Consider the following 22582-nt stretch of genomic DNA (forward strand, 5'->3'; position numbering starts at 1 on the left):
TCTGAGAGGAAGGTATCAGTCACAAATTTGTACACTGAGAGTTTCTTATCTGTAAAAAACTAAGAGTGGTATTTAGGTCGTAGTGGTCATACAGTTTTCTTTCATTGTACTTACCTGGTCCTAGGGAAGCAAAGTGAAGTGTTACAGAAGGCATGATAGGTCATTTTATTTAAACATAGATATAAAAATGTTTTCATGTCAGCAGTTGTAATAAAAATGGCCCTTACATGAATTGTAGAATGTGGGGTTTTTTATACTTTGCTTTTCTCCACAGTTTCAGCTAGTATAGACAGTGTCAAGAAAATGTATCACTTGAAGAAACATAATGTGGAACTAGTAAGCTTTCTGTTACTAATTCCAGATCTTGCTATTCCTTGCAGATAGAACACAGTTTGATGAATCTGTTCATCCTGATTGTAATGAAAAAATCAAATTAAGTTTTAGACAAAAATATTTCATCATGCAGATAAGTTTTATTACATTTGATCAGAGGTTTTTACAATGTATTCGGTGGTTTGATTCTGGTTATGTAAGTTACATAAAGTGTACCATACCTATTTTATTCTCCCCAAATGCCACTCCTGTCTCTGTGCAGCAGTGGATGCAGTTGTGTGTTACATCTTTTGGGAAGTTTAATTATTGGAAATGTAATGATGACAGTTATTCTATTTAATAATTCCTGTGTCTTCTTGGAAGTGTTTTATTTGGTGGCATGATGAGGGGAAGCTATATATATTTGTGTGCTTTAAAAGTACATTTGAAAGGACCTGATTCAACTCCTACTTTGTCTTCAGTTGAAGTTAGATCAGATCTATATTGTTCTGTTTCATGGTGAGATTCTGTGCTTTTTGAGGTACAGCAAAATATTATAGTGGCTCCACACTAATACATACCACAAGCATTGCATTTCATAACATTTCTAGCTTGACACCATGTTGCTGCAATGCAATGCTGTGTGAAGATTTAGTTGGCTAAAAGTGTTAAAGAAAAATAAGGCAAACTTTTTTTTTAAATTTTAGAGAGATGTGTGAATTACTTGAGCATTTGAAAGTATGTCTCTGGGATATTCTTATTACTAGGTGACATGATATGTAGTCACATTTTCTTTGAGAACTTTAATAGCATTAGGCATTATCCATATGGATAGATTTTATGCTTATTGATGAAATACTATTTTCTGATGCACTTAGAGAAGTGCTTAAAGATACTTTGTCATTTTAATTTTTTCTTATTTGTGCACAGTCTGTATCAAATAATGCATTAAGCACATCTGAACATTAGAGAGAAAATATGTTGCTGTTACTCAAATCAATGCAATATTTGTGTATATTTGCAATACATAAACTAAAAGCATATTCCAATACTGTTTCACTGGAAATCTCAAAAATACCTAAAGAAAACATATAAATCAAGTCTGTCTATAGTCAGAGGATGCTTTTTAATCTATTTTTATTTGCTTTTTAAAAAAACTTTAAAATTTCTGTTTAACCAATGAGGTTCATAAGCTCTTTGATGTGTGAATCCGTATTGTAAGTGGTAGTGAAGACATAATTTAATAAAAAGGGGTTAAAATACTCATCCTTTTGTTGGTGGAGATAATCCACCTGAATCCTACTGAAAGAAAATGAAAAAGGTAACAGCAATGTTTTATTTCTTTATAGAGCATCTGTCACTCCAATTTTCTCCTGCTTTCCCCCCCACCAAAATCTAAGTCCTATTCTGTGATGCATGGAAGCAGAGCTACAAATGAAAACACTGATGTCTCACAATGGGCTAAGAATAAATAATTATAAAGTGGCTAAGAAACCAGGCAACTGAACAAAGATAAGGAGGCTATGCCACAGGCTTGTGGCAGGAGGTGGAGGAGACAAAAACTTGCTTCGTGTGGAGCTTATAATTTTATGATGACGTTTACTTGGGGCAGTAGTTTTGGACTCAGTGCTGGAGGAAGCTGCTGGAGTCCTGATCTGCTGATTCAGACCCTTTCCTCTGTGTGTGCAGTGTTGTAATCTAATATGTAGGAGCCTAAACGAGATGAGTAGGATGTTTTTAATCCTCTTGTGGGAGGGACAGTGTTTGGATACAAAACCCACCATCATAACACTGCTAGTGCAGGTAGAGTGCAGCAGGGACTAACATCTGCAAAGGTGATCAAGAAAAAACTGACAGCTGAACTGGGAGTAGTTTACAATAGTAAATTTTTATAAATATTTACTGAAATCCCAATATGTGCAACCTGAGTCCTTGTACAATTGGGAAATGCTAAATTACATTATTAAGAGGAGCTACAGGTAGACCATAATTTCTTGTCAAACTGATTATTACGTTTCTCTGCTGCAAGGAGAAGGTAGCAGGCAAATAAATAAACAAATGTAAAAGAAAAACCAACAACAAACTCCCCTCCAGGATATCCTATCCATTCTAATAGTTCTTCTCACTAATATTCCCTTCTGTTTCTTTCATCATTTGCCTTTACTTTGAAAGACTTCCTGTGCTTTGGCGAATACCCCTGCTGCTCCCCTTGGTGCAGGGGAGTGCAGCATCATGAAAAAAGGCAAAAAGCTCAGTTAGTGATAAGTTTTCATTGGGGAGATTATGGAAATGGCTGAGACTATTCTATATTTACATTCTTTTAAGAATGATTGATGGTTGTCTGAGGCAATCTAGGTTACAGAAAAGAATGCAGATGCAATGCACTACAGAATTTGAATTTTGACAGGATCCAGTTCCCCTGTCTGGTGCTGTTGTTAAAAGAATGTGTGATATAGAAGCCTGAATGTTAAATGATAGCTGCTTCTTGTAAGACGCTGCACAGGCACATTTATTTTCAAGCGTAGGAGTAAACTTATTTGAAATCAGTGAGGAGTAACCAGCATGTCTGGAATTAAGCACTGATCTGAAAGCTTTGTTGTCTCTGAGTCTTTGTATTGAGGCTGGCTTGGCTGTAGAAGCCCAGGCTTATAATGAAGAATGTCTGTTTTATCATTAGAACCATCCCTAGGGAGAGAAGTGCCATTGTTTGTTTATGTTCTAAGTAGTGTCATATTTAGTATAATTAAATAATGGAAAATGTCACCTTAATGTAGGAGAAAGAAAATATCAAAGACTGATCTTCTTGGTGTCTCTACAGAACTCTGTGGAAAAGTACAGATCCTCAGAATGGATATTTTCCATTTTTGATTACTGATTCCAGTTAATACTTTTTGGAATGGGGATAAAAATTTCAGTTTAGCCTATTGTAAAGATTTATTCATGTTGCAAGTTAATTAATACTTTTTTTTTTTTTCCTGCGGGAGGCAGGATACCATTCTTAAAATCAACATACTTGTAGAGGTGCACAAGAATTCAGCATAGCAGCTGAGTGCTCAGTGTCTCTAGCATTGTTTCAAATTTGCTTTTTATTTTCTCAAACAAATATTAATATTGAGTAGCTATAATTTTAGGATTTCCAGTCTGATCTGTGGGAGTAAATTTCAGCTTTTCCAGCCTTGTGTTTGAGCCAGAAGCCAGTGATCACATTGAGCTGAGCCCAGCCTGCATCCTCACTTTCTGCGGTGCTGAGGAAGACTGGCTTCTAATGGGAGGTATATAATTATGGGAATTTTATACATCTCTCAGCTGAGATCTGTGTAGCTTACCAGAGGTAGAAGTTTCCAAGGAGTTTGGATTCAATGTTGCTACAAGAACCTAAATGCTTTCTTTATAGCATAGGCAGGCAACTTGCAGTATGAAAAGCGTAATAATTATGTCACCGTTAGAAGTCTTGTTGAGGTTGCATTGTTGTCAAAGCCTTGTCCACTCTGCATTAACTCTAGAACTAATACTGGACTTGGAAAACAATTACAGAAAATGTTTCATTTCAAGATGTGTTTTTTAAACATTCTGATGTTGACTTTTATAAAATTGTTCAGAACTCTAATCACTGAACAAGAAAAGACATTTCAAAGTTCTTGAAAGATTTTCAATGTACCTGGTGTGTCTAGAAATTGAGATGACATTAGTAATTTCAGACATAATTTAACTACAAAAACGTTGGGTAATATAGAAAGTTGTTATGTGTGAGTAGAATATAAATATAGCTTTTATTAAGAGACTTGTATTATACGCACGCCATCTAATTATTTTATATGTATTAAGTCATTAGCTCTTGATATGACACTTCACCTTGAAGTCACTGTTGCACAGTATTATGTTAGGCTACTGTGCTTGTCAGTGGAATACAGATAGTGAAAGTTTAAGGTTTTTGCTTATTTTACAAACTAGAGAAATAATTTAGAGTCATGGTTATGTAATGTGATATACGATCAGGAACCAGTCAAGGTCAATGAAACCGTTGTAGGAATTGTGGATAATAAATAAGGACCTCAGACTCCAGGTGGGATATACAGAATGGTTCTATTTTACTTGACTAAAATTTTCAAAAGTTAATGAATAGGGTGCCTTAATTTAGGATTCCTGTGATGAGCTCCATTAAAAAGGTGTTATGTTTCCAGAATATTAAATGTATTATTTGAACAGAAACAGCAAATTTGAAGCAAGGTATCAGGAATTGTTCATTACCTTCAAAGATCCTTATGCTATATTCTACTTTTTAAAGCTCTAGACTTCCTTGAACATATCATTCCTAGGCTTTTGTTCAAGAGTACTTGCTTTGAAGTAGTTGATGGGCTGCAGATATTTTAAAAGGGCTCTTAGAAATTTTTCTCCTTTAGCGTGTGATAATTCCTCTATACTCCTGATGCAGGTATTACAGTGACTTAGCAATTTACTTACTAATTTGCTATTAATATTGTATTAATTTGTATTCAGAAATTCAAATAAAAGTTGAAAGTAGGCAATTAGAGGTAGTAAATGTCATTAATTATTTTTTTAACTTGAGGTTCAGATGCCAGAACCATGGAGCATTGCATTATAGTTTCAGTATTCATTTAAAAATAGTCAACTTTGTTTCTCTGTGATTACAGTGAATACTCTGAGAACACAAAGCATAATTCAAAAGAGACAAGGATTTTAAAATGCTATTTTTCAAATTTTTTAATAATTTAAGTTAATCTCAAAACACTTTGGATCTTTCCTCAAGAGTTCGCATTCATGTGGGTTTATTTTGCAACTTTATAGTCTTAACTTTTGAGGTATATTCATTGTGGAAATGTCTAGTGTTTGAAGGAGTTCCTGTTGCAGTACTGCATGAATGCTACTGGAAATGGATTCTTGAGAGTTTCATTGCTGCATCTGGCATTCTGCAAAGCCTGGGTAAAATTGATCCAAGTCTGTCTCAGGTCTGTTACTGCTTCCCGTTGCTAAAAGTGTAGGAGGGGCAGAGGCACGGGAGAAGCTGATAGTTAATTGGTTTGCACTTGTCCCAAAGTTTCCTCATCAACCATAGAGTCAAAAACCCCCGTAATGCTGTTAGCATGGACATCTCACCTCAGACCTTTCCTTTGGTGTACATACAGTGCAAAGCTTCCCAATATCAATGATACTGATTGGATTTTTTTTTTTTTTTGGTTGGTTAAATAATACTTTATTTGCTTGTAAAGAGATCTAGAAATTAATGATTTTATAGGATTGGAGGGAACAGATAAATTGTGATATTCCTTCTCATATAATCATATTTTGAAAGTTAAATCTAACTTAAAAACCACTTTTCTGTATCTTAGAAGCTAACAAGTAACAGCCATAATTTATTCTCTGCAGAATGAAGTGATGGCTGGATTCCAGTGGCAGCAAGTTCATTTTTTCAAGTGGCTTTAAAGAGTGACTCTCCTAAGCAGAAGGGCCTTCAAAACATACCACTAGTATAGATCTTTGTTAAAACTGTATAACTTTGATTACCCTGCTATTTGTACTTGTTTGGGATTTTTTCATGTAAGTAGTTTTCTTTTTTCTTTTTCTTTTTTTTTTTTTTTTTTTTGAAAGGCTTTTCAGTATCAGAAAACATTGAAAGACTTGCAGCTTAAAGAAATGTGCATTTGTGGATAAGAACCTAAAATAAATGGTTTGAAATGCTATTCAAGATAAGGACGAGCCCAGTGGATCTTACAGCTGTTAAACTTTTCTATTAAATATAAGGAGGAAGTCTAACATGCCAAGCATTTAATTCATCAGAGGTGCATTTGAGGATTAATTAACCCAAATTATAAGTAATGGAGTAGGCAGCTTTCAAAGATCTTCTGTAGAGAGAATAAACACAGTCTCTGACAGTATGGGAACAATGGATCTCTCTGAGGACTCCAGCATCTGCATCTGCCATGGACACAGTGTGTGCACAGTTAGGTACTTGAGCAGAAGTGTTATAGAACAGACATTCATACAATAGAAACATGCTGTCATCATAAATGCTATTGTCTGTGGAATAAGATAGAGACTGAGCAGTTGTCTTTCTTTGGAAATTTGTCCTGGTAATTCTTGAAGACATTTCAGCAGGGAATATGTGGTGTTCTTGAAGTTTCTGTATTCCAGTTTGTGTGAGCAAATATGTTGCTGTAGTAGGCAGGCATGGTTCTCAGAACTCAATCCATATATGATTAGACAAAAAAATCCAGTGCAGTTTCAGCAGGAGTTTCATATTGTAATTAAGATATATGGATATTATAGTTACGTTTTCAGGTAGAAATTTGCAGTTTAAAGCTGGCAATAAAGTAACCCAAGGGGAAAAAAACATCTAACCAAATTACTGTGTTATCAAGAGAACTTACAGCAAGATGTTGGTGTGTGTGTCAGTGTGCATGTGTAAAAACCCCCAAAAATCAGGCATCTGAAAACAGAATAGCGATTTTGTAGTTGCAGTAATTCAACAAAAAATGAAGGGCTTTATTTTTATAAATTGAATAAGAGATTTGAAAGGATTTGCTTTAATTTTCAAGTTTGGATATTGTAGCAACAGGCTGTCCCATGGGCTTGTTATTCTGATCATGGCATTGTGTAAACCTGGAAGTTTCAGTAATCAAACAAGTGTGTTCATCATGTGGTTATTGTATTTTGTATTTGGAATTGTGTATTTCAGGAGTTGGTTTGTTTTGGTGATGCATATGTTTTGGAAATCTCCACCTTCCTTTCTTTTTTGCACATTTATGTCCATACTAAAGCCATTAATTCTAAGTAAAAGAACCTAAAAACCATCCTCTTTTGTGAGAGGAATCTGAATGGTTTTAGAGAGAAATACTGAACTGCTGTCCAAAGACTAGGGAAATGCAAAAAACCCCATATTATTTCTCATTTAAGCTAGTTTTTGAAATTTTCTATGGCTGCAGTTGAGAAATAATATGAAACAAGTGTAAATCTGGACATGAAGACTTTTATGTTTTTATGTAATTCTTGCTGAGTGTATTTGCTGGAATACAGTTTTCCTTTTTCTAACGCGTCAGTCTGACTAGGGACTATTTTGCATTTAAAATATTCCCCTCACAAATCCTGATACACTTAGTTAGTTGTTAACGCCATGCAGTTCTGCTCATTAACGGTTTCCAGCAAGCTCATTGAAATATGGATTGCTTCCTCCAAATATTTTAGTTATGGACTCCCCCTAGGACTATGTGTAGATTATGATATGATGAAAGGCCTTATAAAGTGTAGTTGCTTAATATATTACCCCTGTAACTTAAACAGGTGCTATTAATGCCATTACTGTTTGTTGTTACTCATTGCTAGAGTAGCTGAAGCACCATCAGCCCTCAAACTGGAAAAGGTCAAAAGCCAAATACTGCCAGGCTCCTGGTGATTTAACTGGCAGTTATCAACATGTATCACAGGACTTGGATTGCCACTGAAGCAATAGAGAAGAGCATTCCTTTTAATTTTTCAGAAGTTAAATATATTTTTCTATAATGTATCTTTTTTCTGATTCTATTCACTTTTGTACGAAAAAGATAACTGCAGTATGTTTTTGACAAAATCTGCAAGGAGTGTGGTCTTGATGGGAGCTAGAATTCTACATGCTTGTGGGCTTATTTTGGCACTTAATGATTGAAAACTGTCACTTGGAATGATATTTCTTATATGTATAGCATGGGAATGAGTTTTCCTTTGTATATTTTCTACTATAAACGAATAAAAGAATGTATTCTTTGTCTGATATGTGGCTCTTTTTGTTTGGCAGGGTAACTCCATCTTCCGAAAATCCCAATGGTGCTACCTGTAGTGTAAGTCAGGGAAAGCCCTCTTTAAGAAGAATAAAAGGGAGAATACACAGAAGCAAAAGTCTTGATAGCATTGATTTCTGTGAATTCACTGTAAGTACCATACCTTTTACATTTATCCTCTGTGAAGTTAAAAGAATCTTATTAATAAAGCAGTTTGCTTCTTGCAGTCTGTTTACCTGTTCGTCAGATTAGCAAAGGTATTGTACTTAATATTTTAATTGCCTTGCTACGTTGCCAAATATTAAGAGCAGTGGTGTCACTTGTATAATTAGTAATGTACAACTATATTCTTGTTCTTCAGCAATCATGAGAGATAAATTTTTATGTCAAATTTTAATGTTGCCTGTGTAAGATTAAGAAATTGACTGGAAATTGAGTAAATGTGAAAAGTGAATGAGAAATTTCAAATTTTATTTTTATATTGCGATTTTGGAAGTTACTTTTAAAAACAAACATTACTTTTTACAAAACCTACAAAACTATTTCATTTGCATATGGCAATAATAAAGTGCTAGAAAAGGAAATATATTTTTCTAAGAGATGTATATGCTTATAGTACTTGAAAGCTGGAATCACAGGTGATATGTTACTACAGTTAGGCAGTACTAGTATATACCTTTTCTCTTCTCTTTGGTTAGGTGGTAGGTGTATTTGTGTTATAGTTTCTGAAACTTCAATGTGATCATGGCAAAGAACCATGACAACCTCCCAGCTAACTGGGGAGAATTCAGTCAAAACAATGTAATTTTTAAATACTTAAACAATGTCAAAGAATGTGCTAAATTATAAATTGGTTATGAGATACGAGCTTGAAAGAGCTAAAAAATATGTACTGTCTTTCAAATGTAGAAATCAATAGTGATGTGAAGATACTGTCTGGCATTGCATAGTACTAGAAACAATATCACTAAAATGTTCAGATGGGAATTGGGGAAACTTCTTTAAGGCATAACAGTGGTTTGAGTGTGTTGTCTTTCAGGGGGGTTGTTTTTCAGATGATGCCAATAGCATAACTTGTATTTTTTTCCTCAGGACAGCTTTGTTTCTAATTGCGAAGTCTCATAGTGTTATCTTTGGGACAAAGAGCTTGTTGTTTTCTGTTCAAGGAAGTAATGAACTTACTAGTGAGGGTTTGGGATGTAGTATATTGTATGGTGCCCAGATACTTCTGAATACAGCCAGTCCTGCACGGCTGGGTGCCCTGGCTGGGGAATGTGTGAAGGAGCTATGCTCAGGCTGTGCTGCCTCATTTCCAGCTGCCTTTGGTGTGTCTGTGCTAACTGTTGTCACAGCACTGATACCACTGTAATCATTGCTCTGCTGAAGGTTAGAAATTCCCTTGGGGAGCAAAATTTCCTTCTGCTTTATGGGTCTTCATCTGTGTGGTCCTATTAAGAAATTTTATCTAAATCTATCTCTACTCTTGGAGCCTTCAAAGAAAAAGAGATTAATAGCCAATGACAAAAAGAATTTCTTGCTTGCCATAGGACCTTTGCAAAGACATCTGAGACAGATAACAATAGGCTGGTCTGTATTTGTAGCATACAAATGTGTATAGTATGTATATATATTAATTCATACATTAATAGCTAAGTATTGATAATTAGGATCAGGAAAGGAAGTTCACTTTTTCTGAGGTCTCATGTTAAAGGATGATACAGGTTTGCATAGCTAAGCACACAAATCAGAGTTAAAAATACGGATTTTCTTGCTGCTACATAATTTAGAATCGCACTGAAATATTTCTTGATGCTGTAGAGTTGTGGTTTTATTGTTCTAAAATTGTGATTAAAAATAGATCTAAAGAAGTAATTGAATAAATTAGTGTGCCTAAGTCTTTCAAGACTGCCCTCAGAACTGAACATTTTCCATGTTAAGAGTCTTCATCTAGTAAAAACACTCAAACACTGGCAGACAGAAAAAAATTAGAAATAAAAGTTAAAGCACAAAGGAGCTTTTAAAAATGTTCTCTTTACAACTATTTTATGCTGTAGTATATTCATTTTATGCACAGCAAAGATTAAAAGTTTCATATTTAAATATGTGGATAACTTACATGCTGACAAAGTAATGTCAGCATCCAGTGAACTGTTGGTTTCATTCATCATGTAATGAGAATGAGATCCATTAGTAATACTGAAAATTGTTGGGTTTCACTTTAAAGTAAGTAATGTCTACATGCATCCTAAACTAATCTTCTTTGTAAACCTTTTGTTTAAAGGTTTCACTCAGCAAATTCTTACCGAGGACAAATCCTAACAGCAGAAAGACATAAAAAATAACTTATGCTTTCTTTTCTTCACGTGAATAAATGTGTCCCCTGTGGGAAAGTTCTGCATTTCAATGCAATACGCCCATACAAAAATTCAATACACAAAAATGCTATATGTACTACTTTACTATGACTTCACCTGAAGCTGGGGGTGAGTTGTGGGAGCTGCATTAAACTGGGAGGCTCATTAAAAAATAGGTTTATTCTTTGCAAGGGAGGGAATAACCAGTGAAGAACCTTTTGCATGTGTAAAATTTCAGCAGAGGCCAGGGAGGAACTACCCGGGGTACCTTCAGAGGGTTGTCTGAGGGTGATGCTGCAAAGTCTGTTGTTTACTGCAGTTAGTAAAATATGAAGTTTGCGATATTAATGGCTTTTGGTTGTACCTGTGGCTCTGAATATGGGTCATCTACCTAAGAGTGCAAGAGAGGTCCTTGTCTGTGAAACCTCATTATCCAGTGGCCTGCTGCTGCTATGACCAACTGCAAGCCTCAGGTATTCGGATGTCCCTGCTCTGGAAGCGTTCAAGGCCAGGCTGGATGGGGTCCTGGGCAACCTGATCTAGTGGATGGCATCCCTGCCCACTGTGAGGCATTGGAACTAGATGACCTTTAAGGTCGCTTCCAAACCAAGCCATTCTATGATTTGTGTGAGACTGTCAAAGCACACAATTCCCAGCTGGTGCATTGCATACCTGTATTTACATCCTGTACCTGGCTCACCTGTATTAAGCTTACAACACACTTCCAGAAGGTCTAAGTTCTTCCTGATTACAAGTGGTGGCAGTCTGCAGGACTGCTGAAAATATGTCAGCTTTATTTCTTAGTGATACCTCTGCTGTCTTAAGTGGATGATACTGGGGTTTGTAAGTGATGCTTCTTTTTACCATTTTGCTAAGGCAGCAAGTGAGAAGATAAAGTGATGAAATTATGTTAAGCCACAGAGTGATAGCACAGCAACTCCCTTAAAACGTGTATCTGTTTTCAACTTTTTGCACCCTTTTTCTTTTCTTTATCCTCTCCATGTATTAGTAGCACCACTTAGTCAGATGAGCACCTGTTCACCCAAACTAAGTAAAATCTGTTTTATTGCCCTTCAGTTCTTCTTCAGTAGAACTTGAAGGGGTATCATCATGCTGTGCTGTGGCAGATATTAGCCCTTGAAAAACTCAGTTTTAGTGATATGTATAAAAAAAACCTACCCTGTATTTTATGTTGAATATTGGTAAATGGTTATTTTCAACCCAGAATTGTTGCAGAACTCCTAGACTATGTTGCAGAAAAAGGGAGAAAAGATAAAGAATAGAATCATCAGCTGTTGGAGGCATGTGTGGAATACCTACTACCTTGCAGATTGAGCTTGTTGTATTAATGTTCCATTACATCCATATTTTAATCTTTATTACACCGAAACAAACCCTGGCTTTGTACAAGCTATCCCAGATAGCAGTAGCAGTTCTGAGCCCAATTCGTCGACAGGGTTTTTGTTGTACTAGACATTGTGCAAACATTAAGTGTTTGCTCTCAAGGACCTTACAATCTATTTCTAATAATAGGTAAGATGTGACTAACCTTTGATTCTTTAGCTGCATATGGCTCTCAAGCTGTTCAAGTGCTGCACTGATGCTAGGGCTTCTGAAGGTCATGTTGGGATGCAGGTGCATTTTGGGACTGCCCTGCCTGAAGGAGCACTGGGAGTCATCCTCCTCACTTGTGTGTGAGCTACCTTGGGAGGCTGTGTGACAGCTCAGAGGTGTATGAATGGATCTCACGGTTGCTGACTGTAGGACCAATTTTGTACATGTCTCATAGCACTACAAACACTGACCACCCCTATAATGTGTAGATGCAGAGAAACTGTTCCCTTTTTCCCTTTGAGTCAGTGCTGATGTTTCCTGGGAATGACCAAAAGGGAGACTTTGAAAACTTCTATAAGGAGCTCAGATAATGAATTTTATGTCTAAGTTACCTTTTTTCATTTTTAGTTTTGTAACTCTTTGATTGGACTTGAGAAATTACTGAAATCAACACCTTGAAAAGTGTACTTTTAAAGGAATTTGGATTTAAGCCTTTCCTGCTAAAATCATCCCTTGTGGACAAAGGAGCTTGTCTTGGAAATCAGAGCACTGCAGTTATCTCCAATATGTACAATTCCAGTGCTGGAGGCAGCTGGAGCTAGTGTGCTTTCACTGAACATACACGCAGCTAGGTTCAGTTAACCTGCAGCTGGAGCAAAGCTGAAAATCTCCAGTGTACTTCCACTTGCATAGGAGTTAAAATCCAAGGAATAATTTTGCAAAATGTTATAGCAATGCATTATTTTTTTTTCCACTTTTCCATTCGTTTCTAGTCATTCCTTTTTCTGGTGCATTGTTTTGTCTCTTCTTGACATGTACTGCCAATGAAGTGATATTCGCTAGAATTGCTGTGCACTAATGCTTTAGAGGTCCATGATGTCAGCATGCAAAGCACAGAAGTAACACAGTAGGGTAGGAGATTACACAAAAGAGGAGAAAAGAAAGACAACTAAGTAGAAAGAGCAGTCTGAATAAAACACTGTGGAATGCATGACAAAATGAAAGAGACAACAAAGGAAGAGATAATCAGAAAGTGAGACTCAGGTAACACAGGATTGCCTTCTTTGGATAGGGAATGCACATGTTCACCCAGAACAGTGATTTTTAGTGCACTGTAGTAAGTGTTATGCCTTTGAACAGGTGTGGTACCTTGTATGATTTCTTGCAGAGGAGCTGCAGAAGCTCGATACTTCTCTGTGTGCTTGCCTGCTCTCATTAGCAGGATGGAGTGATTGACCTCGCATGCTCTGTGGGGGTGTGTGCCCTGCATGTTCTGTGTGCAGGGAGGTGTGTGTGCCCTGGAGTTCTCAGGGAGCAGCTCCCAGTGAGTTGGCTGTATCATTGTGCTGCTGCTGCTCTTACCAGCAGTTTCATGTGCTTTTTAATTTCTAATGAAGTTTCAAGGCTCTTTGGAGGCTTTAGTGATTAACTTGAATGGATGTTTGTGATGACGTCTTTATTTCACTTCCCCAATCTCCTTGGTAGCTTTTCATAGCATACAGCAGGCTTAGATTCAATTTGTTGTTGGAGATGCCCTTACCAATATGTTGGGTAACTGTTGCTGTGAGTAGCCCTACTTCCCCAGTGCAAAAAATGTAGTCATCAAAACATAGTACTGCACCATACTGGTTAACTTTTCATGGAGCATATTGCTGAGCAAGGCAGTCTAGTTTGTCCTGAAGCACAGATTTATTGCAGGTTTTTATTTAATTTCATCTAGTTCAAACTCATCTTCCCTTTGAATCATCTTACAAATGACTTCTGAGGTGGTAGATATTGTTCTGTAATTTTATTTTTGGGTTTTTTTAAAACAAAATTCTTCTGGTTTTATACTTCCATTTGTCTTGATTTTCCCACTGAGTATTTTAATTTGAATATGTGTCTGTAAAACTAGTAAAATGAGAAATGAATAATAACACAAATGATATGTATCAGACTCAATTTCTTAGGATGGAGACATGAGAGTGCTCATGTTCTTTAAAAAGTCCTGCAGGTATTTTGATCGTCTCTGTAGATGTGGAAGGAAGAACTCATTAGCACAGCTGGAGTCTTGTGGATGCCCTTAATTTGTTACTGTTCAGAGAAGTGTGGTTGTTATGCAGCTGTTTCCAAGATTTAAATCCTCTCTGGTAGCTTAGACTTGCCTCACAATATTGTTGTTGTACTGTAACCCACTTATTATAATAATTTAATCTATTGATGGTGTACTGATTTTATACAGTAGTGCCAGTTTTGGCCAGTTTATTTTACCTAAGATAGTTTAAATAATGAAAAAAAAAAGGAATATTTAAGCAGTTAACACATTTTACAGTTAATGAAATGAAAATTCTTTGCATCTTACATGTGTATTTTTATTGGTCAAGTATATAGAAAAAAGCAGAAAAATACATAATACTGTTTTTAATATATATAGTTAATAGTTTTAAATCAGAGGAAAAAGTTTCATTGGAACAACTTTGGAAATATAATACTGATGGAAAGAGGAAAAAAAACTGCAGGCTTTTGATCCAAGATTATATCTCCTCTGGGAAAGAGAGGTATATTTTCAGCATTGTTTATTCTGTCATCTTTCTTTTTATTTAAAAACAAATCCAAAGTTTTATGTAAGAGCTATTCTAAATGTCAAGGCAAATTATTAAATCTCAAGCATAATACTAGGTGAAGCTTATGCAGCCTTAAGATTAACCTAAGGGAGTTAACGATAAATGAACAAGTAATTTAATTTGCTAAATTCTGAATTTTGATTGACCTTGGTTTGTGTTTCTGAATTCATTCAGACTGATTGATTTATGTTTCTCAACAAATTCAGTGCTCCAGTTTAAGTCTACCAAGAATGTTACCTCCATAATAGACATTATACTAATGACTGTGTTTACATTTAATTTTACTTAGAAATATATTTTTGAGTGAGTGCATGTTTTAGGTTATTTTTATTTCTTCTCAGAATGGCATTATGAATTTGGGCAGATGGAGCTGTACTGAAATACTCTGGCATTTGTTAGAGTAATACCTGCTTGATTACTCCACCACCATTATACTTGGGGGCTGATTGTGACTTGTCAGGTCCATCATCTCTTAAAATGTCAAAAGATATGTAGGCCATTGTGTAGTTTGTCTTTAGATTACATAATATCAGATCCTCTTTGTGTGGTGGTGTAGGATGCTAGTGTCATGTATTTAGTCTCAATATTACAGTGCTCACCTGCTGGTGAACTGCAGCCCCAAGCAGAATAAGGGTCCAATTGTTTGTCCTTCAGCTAGTCCAGAGACACAGGGAAGCAGAGAAGTGATTGAGAATGACCACTATCTGCTTTTGAGATACTTCCGAGCTCCCTTGAATGTCTCAGTTTCTGAACTGAACTCTGTATGGAGCCACATGATGATCAGTGTCGTATTAAAGCAAATTGATGGGATGACTCAGGGAAAAGAGTAACACTCATATAAATGTAAGCTTCTCTAGGTCAATGCTAATGTAATTTTTTTTTTCTGAAAAATCAAGGTTTCTTATTGTAGATTAGATACCTTAATGTTTTGTTAGGCATTAGATACTTGTGTGGTAAATAATTGTTTCTGTCCAAAAGAATTTTATGTAAGTGAATCTAAACTGGCTTTGAATCTGAGTGCATTTATCTTTCATGCCAAAAATTCTTCCCAGATTTATTTCTCGAGTAGAAGTTAAGATTATATTGCTCAATCTATTTTCCTGTTATTGATAGATTTTATTTGTTTGACCTTTCTCCACTGTTGTGCTCCAAAACAGGCAGACTTGTTATATATGAGAAAGCAAAGACTGCAACAATTTCTGTTGCAGGCTCTCAGCCTTGTGCTCAAAAATAGTAAATAACAGAAGTGTCAGTATGAGTGGCTTTTCAAATATATCACTAGAATGTATATGCTAGTAACATGTCTGTTTTAATATTTTTATTAGGTTGCTGGAGGTTTCTTCGGTTTAGGTTTGTTGGATGTTTGGGCTTTTTTGGCTTTTGTTAATTTTTTTGCCTTACCAGAACTGTTTCCATTTGGAAACTGGAGTTTGGGTGATTAATTCTAATGGCTTTTGAAATTTTATTTTTATTATTAAGCAAAATATGTTGTTTTTGTTTGCAAAAGCTGCTTGGAATTTTCTGTCATTAAATACTTGTCTATGTGTGGGCACCACTGGCATGTCTGCAAAGCTATAATAATTTCATGGAAATAATAATGATCCTATAATGCAAGTACAGTCAGTGTCAGTGTGCAGTCTTTGGTAGGGACAGAAATTTTTCTTGCTGCTTTTTCTAGCAAAAGAAATTGGAATGTTTCATTTGACCTTCAGACACTTCCTTTCTGTTACTGTCTCAGAAACAGGATTCCTTGATCCATGCCTGGCAATACTACAAAAGGTTAAGGATGGGAATATTAGTATTCCACACGCACTTAAAACTTGTGCACTGAAATGAACGGAAGAATATTTTCCTCCTGAAATAGGGGAATTGATCTACATGAAGAATCAGAGTATCTTCATGACTTATCACAAAGACAATAGCCACAGTTAAAATTAAGGCCTTCAAGACCTTAATTAAGGTTTTCAAGAGATTTTAAGCCTCAAGCCTTTCACTAAGTGGGATTCGCTTAAAGTGCCCATCCGTTGGTGTTCTCACCAAGCAGGGCTTCAGTCAGACAGGTCAGCTTGGTATGGAGGGACTTCAGGAGTGTTCCAGAGGAACAGGTACTGATATATATGGAAGTGATGCAGACAGTGTCTGCAAGTGTTGCAGTAATACTCAACTTTATTTCAATAAGCCCGAAGATGCACTTGGCCAAATACTAAAGACACTGAGGGTGGGCTGGGCAAGATCTTGAAATACGTTTGGCCTCCTTAGAATGTTTTTTTCTTTCAAGTTTTTTAAGTTACAATAGAAGAAGTATTAATCAAAGTATTCCATGGCTGTTACTCAGATACTTCAGTCAGGATAGCTACTGGAACACTTCAAAGTAGGATTTCACAGCACTGCATTATATTTCTTTCCTTACACTTTGGAAGAAGGTCTCTTTTAGTTACACCAGGGGATGAGAAGATAGTGTGAGTGCCTGAGCAGCTGCAGAATTCCTCTTTTTAAAGTCAGCCATGCTCAAGTTTATCTGTCACTATACAGATGCTGATGTGCATATCTGTCTATATAAACTACATAAAAATATAAATATACATGTGTTATACATATACACATGCATGCACTTTGCACTTAATATAAAAAATATTACTGGTTAGGGTCACTTTTTGTCAACATGATCTCTACATAAATTTTTAGAGTCTTGTTGACTAAACTCTGCCTGTCACATTGTACCATCTCTGCCAGTAGCAAACATCTCCAAGGGCAGGGCGTGACCCTACACAGGCAGTTCTTCAACAACAGTTGCAAAATGTCATCATCACCCTGTCAAGGTCTGCTTTTACCAACTTTTTTTCCTCTGGTCTCTAGAAGTCCCAGTGGGCATTCAGGAACATGTCATTTATCACTCAAGTAAAATACTGCTTTTTTGAATATTCCTCACCATCCCAAAGAATTCTCCATCTAGCCCTTTTCCCATCTTTGTTGTCCAAATGGCTGGGGAGTGTGCCCAGGCAGGGAACAAAGGCATTTGCCTTTAGCAGATGGCTTATTTTAAGAGGATGTGCCAGTACTAATGTAGGAGAACTGACAGGATACTCTCAGCAGTAAAAAAAAAAAAAAAGAAATATGGGCTGTAGCATAAGGTTTTGCTGCAGTCACAGGAAAAATATTAACTGAGAATGTTGTTAAAATAATGGAAACATAATTGCATGCACTGAAAGTTGAAAATGAAGTACATTGCACCCAACTCCCAAGTCTTCAACCTAAATGCAGAATAAAATAAGAAAGATTGATTGTGAGCACCTTGGAATTCAGACTGCATGAATTTGCAAAAATGTCATAGCAAACTTCTAGGAGAATGTTGGGTTTTTTTAGTCTAAAGAAATTTATTTTTGAAGTCTGGGGCTGTGAATGGAAAACAAATTGTTTATAAGCTGTGCTTAGACTGAAAAAAAGGGTTAGACTGCGTTAATGGAATAGGGCAGTTAGCGTGGGCTGGCTCATCGTTCTTGCAGCAATAGAGACACTTTCAGTTTGCAGAGATTCTGGTTTCTTTTGGCACAGATGTTCTTTTTGTCCTCTGGCACAGTTTTCCTTGATATTTCAAAGAAATATTGGATGTTTGTTACTCATCTATATCTAAGAGCAGCTTGCTTCTCCCACTGGTATAATATGCCTTTGCTTATTGCTCTGCAGTATTCTGTGAGGGAGCATACAGGACTGGATAACCTCTACAGAGCAGCTGCCTTTGGATATTTGGCACTGCTATTAGCAATATACTATTGGGATCACAGGCTCCTGTAATAAATTTAGCAATCTTGGCTGCACTATGATTATACTTATCTAGCACCCCTCAGAGGTAGAAAATTTGAAAAGTACATATCCTATTCTCACTGTGGTGAATACCACTGCATGAATAGAAAGGAAGCAAGTAATAGTGTCTGTATTTTTATGAAGATTTGATATTTAACTTTTGGTATCTACTGACACCTCCAGCTGTATAATGTGTTGCCTTTCATTGCCCCTGAGGGCAGCCCAGGGAAAGGGGGCTGAAAGGCTGGTAATGACAAAGAAGGGAAAAAATCAGCAAGGAGAAGATCTGCTCTTGGAGCTGCTCAAATGTTCAGAAACCAGAAAGTGCTTTCTCAACCTGCTTGGAAAGTAAGTTAGGAGTATACAGTATTCAAGTCTGAGCAATGTGCTTTTCAGTGAGGTTTCTTGCAGTTCTTCAGAAAGGAAAAATAATGAAGTCACATACTACAGTGTTGCATGGAGACTGTACAACATAGCCTGACTACAACCACAGCTCTTGTTTTCCCCCTCTTAGGAAGGCAGCATGTCTTATGTCTTATAATATGATTATATTATTATAATATTATAATTATTTGACTCTGATAAAGTAGAGTAATATGATTGCCAGTCAAAGCTGCACATCAAAGTTGGATGCTGCCTGAGTGCTCAGGCAGCACTCAGCTGGCCTTTGTTCGGTGTGTTTTTTACGTATGGACTGTTAAACACAGCTTTGTGAAATCATGATTCATTTACTGAGATATTAATGAGATAGGGATGTGAGCTCCCACGTGAAGACTCTCAACAGCTGCTAGAAAGCTTTTCACAATTTATAGTTGGACATGCAGTCTATATTATTTCATTCTTAAACATGTGATCCCTGTGAAACTTGGTTGACCAAATTAACCAAGTTTGCCTTTCTTGGTTATCTACCAGTGCTTGCATAATCAGAGAACTACGTGGCTTTTCCTTTCTCTACATTCAAGGTAGGGATGGCCTAAATCAGGTGTTTTTATATTGCACCACTTAACTGAAAGATGTTTCCAGTAACTGGATGCAGTATTTTCTCTACATTCACTTGCAACAGTTTTGGGCAATATAACAAAATAGCTTTGGATACCTGGATGATTACTACAGAACCCAGTACTAGCTGGGCAGTAACAATCCAGGGTGCAAGCACATAGAACTGGCCTGCCTTCATTTCCCCACTTCATAGCAATTCTTGTGAATGTTCACTAGAATTCAGCTAGAATTAATTCAGACACATGTCCAGAAATGTGATGTATTAATCTGAAAGTTCTGCAGCCAATACTTTATAAACTCATATTTGCATTATTAATCTCTGAAACATCTGCTTCATGGATTCAGATCTGCTGCTGTGCATTCTGTGAGGGCATTTTAGGGCTTTAAGATGGGTCCATGAAGAAATATGATTTAGGATGGAAAACAGACAATTTTTAAGAATAAGTGCAAAACCAGGAAGATTATGGATGAGTCAGGAGGATTTGTTGGACTTGATCCCAGCCACCTAAAATTTCCTGACAGGAGCTTCATTTTTTCTTCTACCACTGCAAACTTTTCTGTTTAAGATGGTACTTAGAATGATGCCTGAACTCTGTGGAGTGCTCACAGAAGTGATAAGGCACAATTTGCAGTGTTATGCATCTTCTGCTGATGCTGTCTTGTGGAAATGTACCTCTGTGGGCAGCAATTGCAAGTGTAAAGTATCAGGCAAAGTATTATAAGTATCTCTCTGCCAGCATAAGTCTTATAAACTTTCTGATTCTGCTGATAATCTAGGATTTTCTATATGGGATTGTGTTCTTTTCAGACTGTACCTTCAAAAAGTATCTTTAGTAAATTGGTGGGGCTAACACACTGTGTGGACTTGGCGTGAGGCATTAGGTGTCCTTGATTAGATCATAATTCAAGACTTCTAGCAAAACCAGCTGAAGATCTGCAGTTACATTTTGTCCATTAATGGTCTTCCTTACTCAGGGTTTACAGTGGCTTTTACATTAATGTTGGCACAGTTTGTCTTCTCTTGTTTTCATCTTCAGCTTTTGTGGTGATTATTATTCATATTACAGTAGTAGTGAGCACCCTGTTAGCATCAGAGTCCTACTGTATCAGATGAGCTACATACATAGAAGAAAACTCACTTCTATAAGCATCACATATGTTAAAATGTGTTAAAAACTCACTTGTATCAAGTGGAATTAAAAAGGTAGAGATGGCTTATCACCATAGTGAGTTCCCCAAAATTTACCTCAGGGGCACTGCATGAAGCTCATAAATGTTTGCCTCTTCTACATTTTCACTTTGGTACACTAAATATTCAGGAAATTGAGGAGAATTTGCCCTGAAATCACTTTTTGTCAGGATCTGCAGTTCCGCTGATGTTAAAACAGACGCCCATACTGCCTTTTCTGTGGTTGATCTAATTAAAAGTGAAGTGAATGTTCAGCATCCCAGCAATGGGGAAGACCTTGTATAAGGATATTAGAATGGAGTTTGTTGAAATGAGGTATTTTGGCAGACCAGAATCAATGAGCGGGATAAATATGGGATTGAACAAAACAAATGTGCTGGAGGGGAACACATAGAAGTAACCTCAACCAGTGTGTTTTCACCCAAAGGACATAGTCTGGAATGTTTGTTTAAAGGTCGAATGTTCTTAGTAGAAATATCATTGAGTAAACACCTCGAGTGAAATAAACAACATTTGAGAGGAAGAAGGCTGAGGTGTAGATATTTTTAAAAATGTTTGCCCTTTGAAAGGAAAAAAAATCAGAGAGTATCAGTTGTCATAGTTGTGCTTACGGTTCATAATGTGATATTAGAGGATAAAGCAATATATTTTAAAACTATTGTGGGAATCCTAAGTGTCAGAAAACACTGTGTTCACTTGTAATGGTACAGGGAAAGCAGAAATTTCAGCAGAACATATAAAAGTAGAAGTGACTTCCTCTTTCATGCAGCTGCTTCTGTTTTCTGGAGTGCAGAGAAGTATTTTCAGACAGTTCCTTGCTGACAAGGAACAAGATGAGAAGAATGAGTCCCTTTAATTATTAGTTTTTAAGCTCCCTGACTAATGAATGAGCCTGATTTTGGTAGTGCCAAATCGTTTTAAGGTGACACCTAATTAAAGATAATTGCATCTGAACATTGCCTGTGGAGATGCTCAAAATTAGTAAGAATTGTCATCTTAGCAACTGTTATTATTAGATATACTTATGAAGCTGTGGGTGTAGGAAATCATTCTTCTACAAGAAAAGTTTCTGGGACCTTTCTGGTTGAAGAGGAGCATAGAGGAAAATACCAGTAGGTATGTTGGAATTCTACCAGAGTTTACCTGGCATTGAGAGAAATGTGGTATGTGATATGTAAACTAGCTTGTAGGCTAAATTCAGAAGTGGGCAGTAACTACCTTGCTGCTGACAGCTAGAAGTCTGAAGAAATTAAAAAATTTCAGAGCCCCTGGTCTAGTCAAGATTTCTCTGTGTGCCATCTTTGATGCAGATAAATTAGGTAATTTCTAGTTTTAACTATAAAATACACAAAAATGATAAAATGAATGCAGAGATGCATGCCTAATTGAAGGATCTTTGAACCAAACGGGTTGGAACGTATCAAAATCTTCCCCTCAGTTAACACAATGCATTTTCATGGTCATTTTGGAAAAACACCAGTAGGGTGCATAGTTGGGCTTCACACTGATATGGCGTTGCCATTTACTGTAGTTTTAGTCCAACCTTTTTAATGTAATGTGGTGTGGGTTTTTTAAGTTGTTCTTCCTGGGGAAGATTTTCATTGATCTTCCCTCCCTTGTAGCTGTGGGAACAGCTTTAGAACTTGGTTATAGTATATACCAGAAGCTCAAATGAGAAAGGACAAAGAAAGTGTTAGACCTGAAAAAAAAGTGAAAGAAACTCAAGCACTCAGCCCTTATGCCTTTTAAGTCACTTATGACTCACAGTTTTGACTGACTGAACTTGGCAGCATTTGTGGTATTTTGGGTATATTTGTGGAAGCCCACAATAGTGGGTTTTGTCATCCTTTGTATTCAATAATTCAGCATGGATTTTAGTCTTTTAAATTGTTGGAGTCCTTTGAGATCTTTTCAGGAGTGAGAGTTAGCCTTGAATTACTTGAAAAGTATTATTAAATAGATTATGTAAAGAAAGTGTGATCTCCTTTGGAGGTTTTCTAT

The 22582-nt window shown here is 36.5% G+C and overlaps 1 protein-coding gene across 11 annotated transcripts in view; it reads left to right on the forward strand.

The window, feature by feature from the left end:
- The window catches only part of TJP1 (tight junction protein 1), a 190353-nt gene that overhangs the window by 32424 nt on the left and 135347 nt on the right, over positions 1-22582 (forward strand). For all 11 annotated transcript variants that reach the window (XM_019280873.3, XM_010390809.4, XM_010390807.4 and 8 more), the window contains one exon: positions 8099-8231. In XM_019280873.3, coding sequence (XP_019136418.1) covers positions 8099-8231 — 133 coding nt within the window. The remainder of the gene's footprint in view (positions 1-8098; positions 8232-22582) is intronic.

The sequence above is a fragment of the Corvus cornix genome, chromosome 10, assembly GCF_000738735.6.
Source record: "Corvus cornix cornix isolate S_Up_H32 chromosome 10, ASM73873v5, whole genome shotgun sequence".
NCBI classification, from domain to species: domain Eukaryota; kingdom Metazoa; phylum Chordata; class Aves; order Passeriformes; family Corvidae; genus Corvus; species Corvus cornix.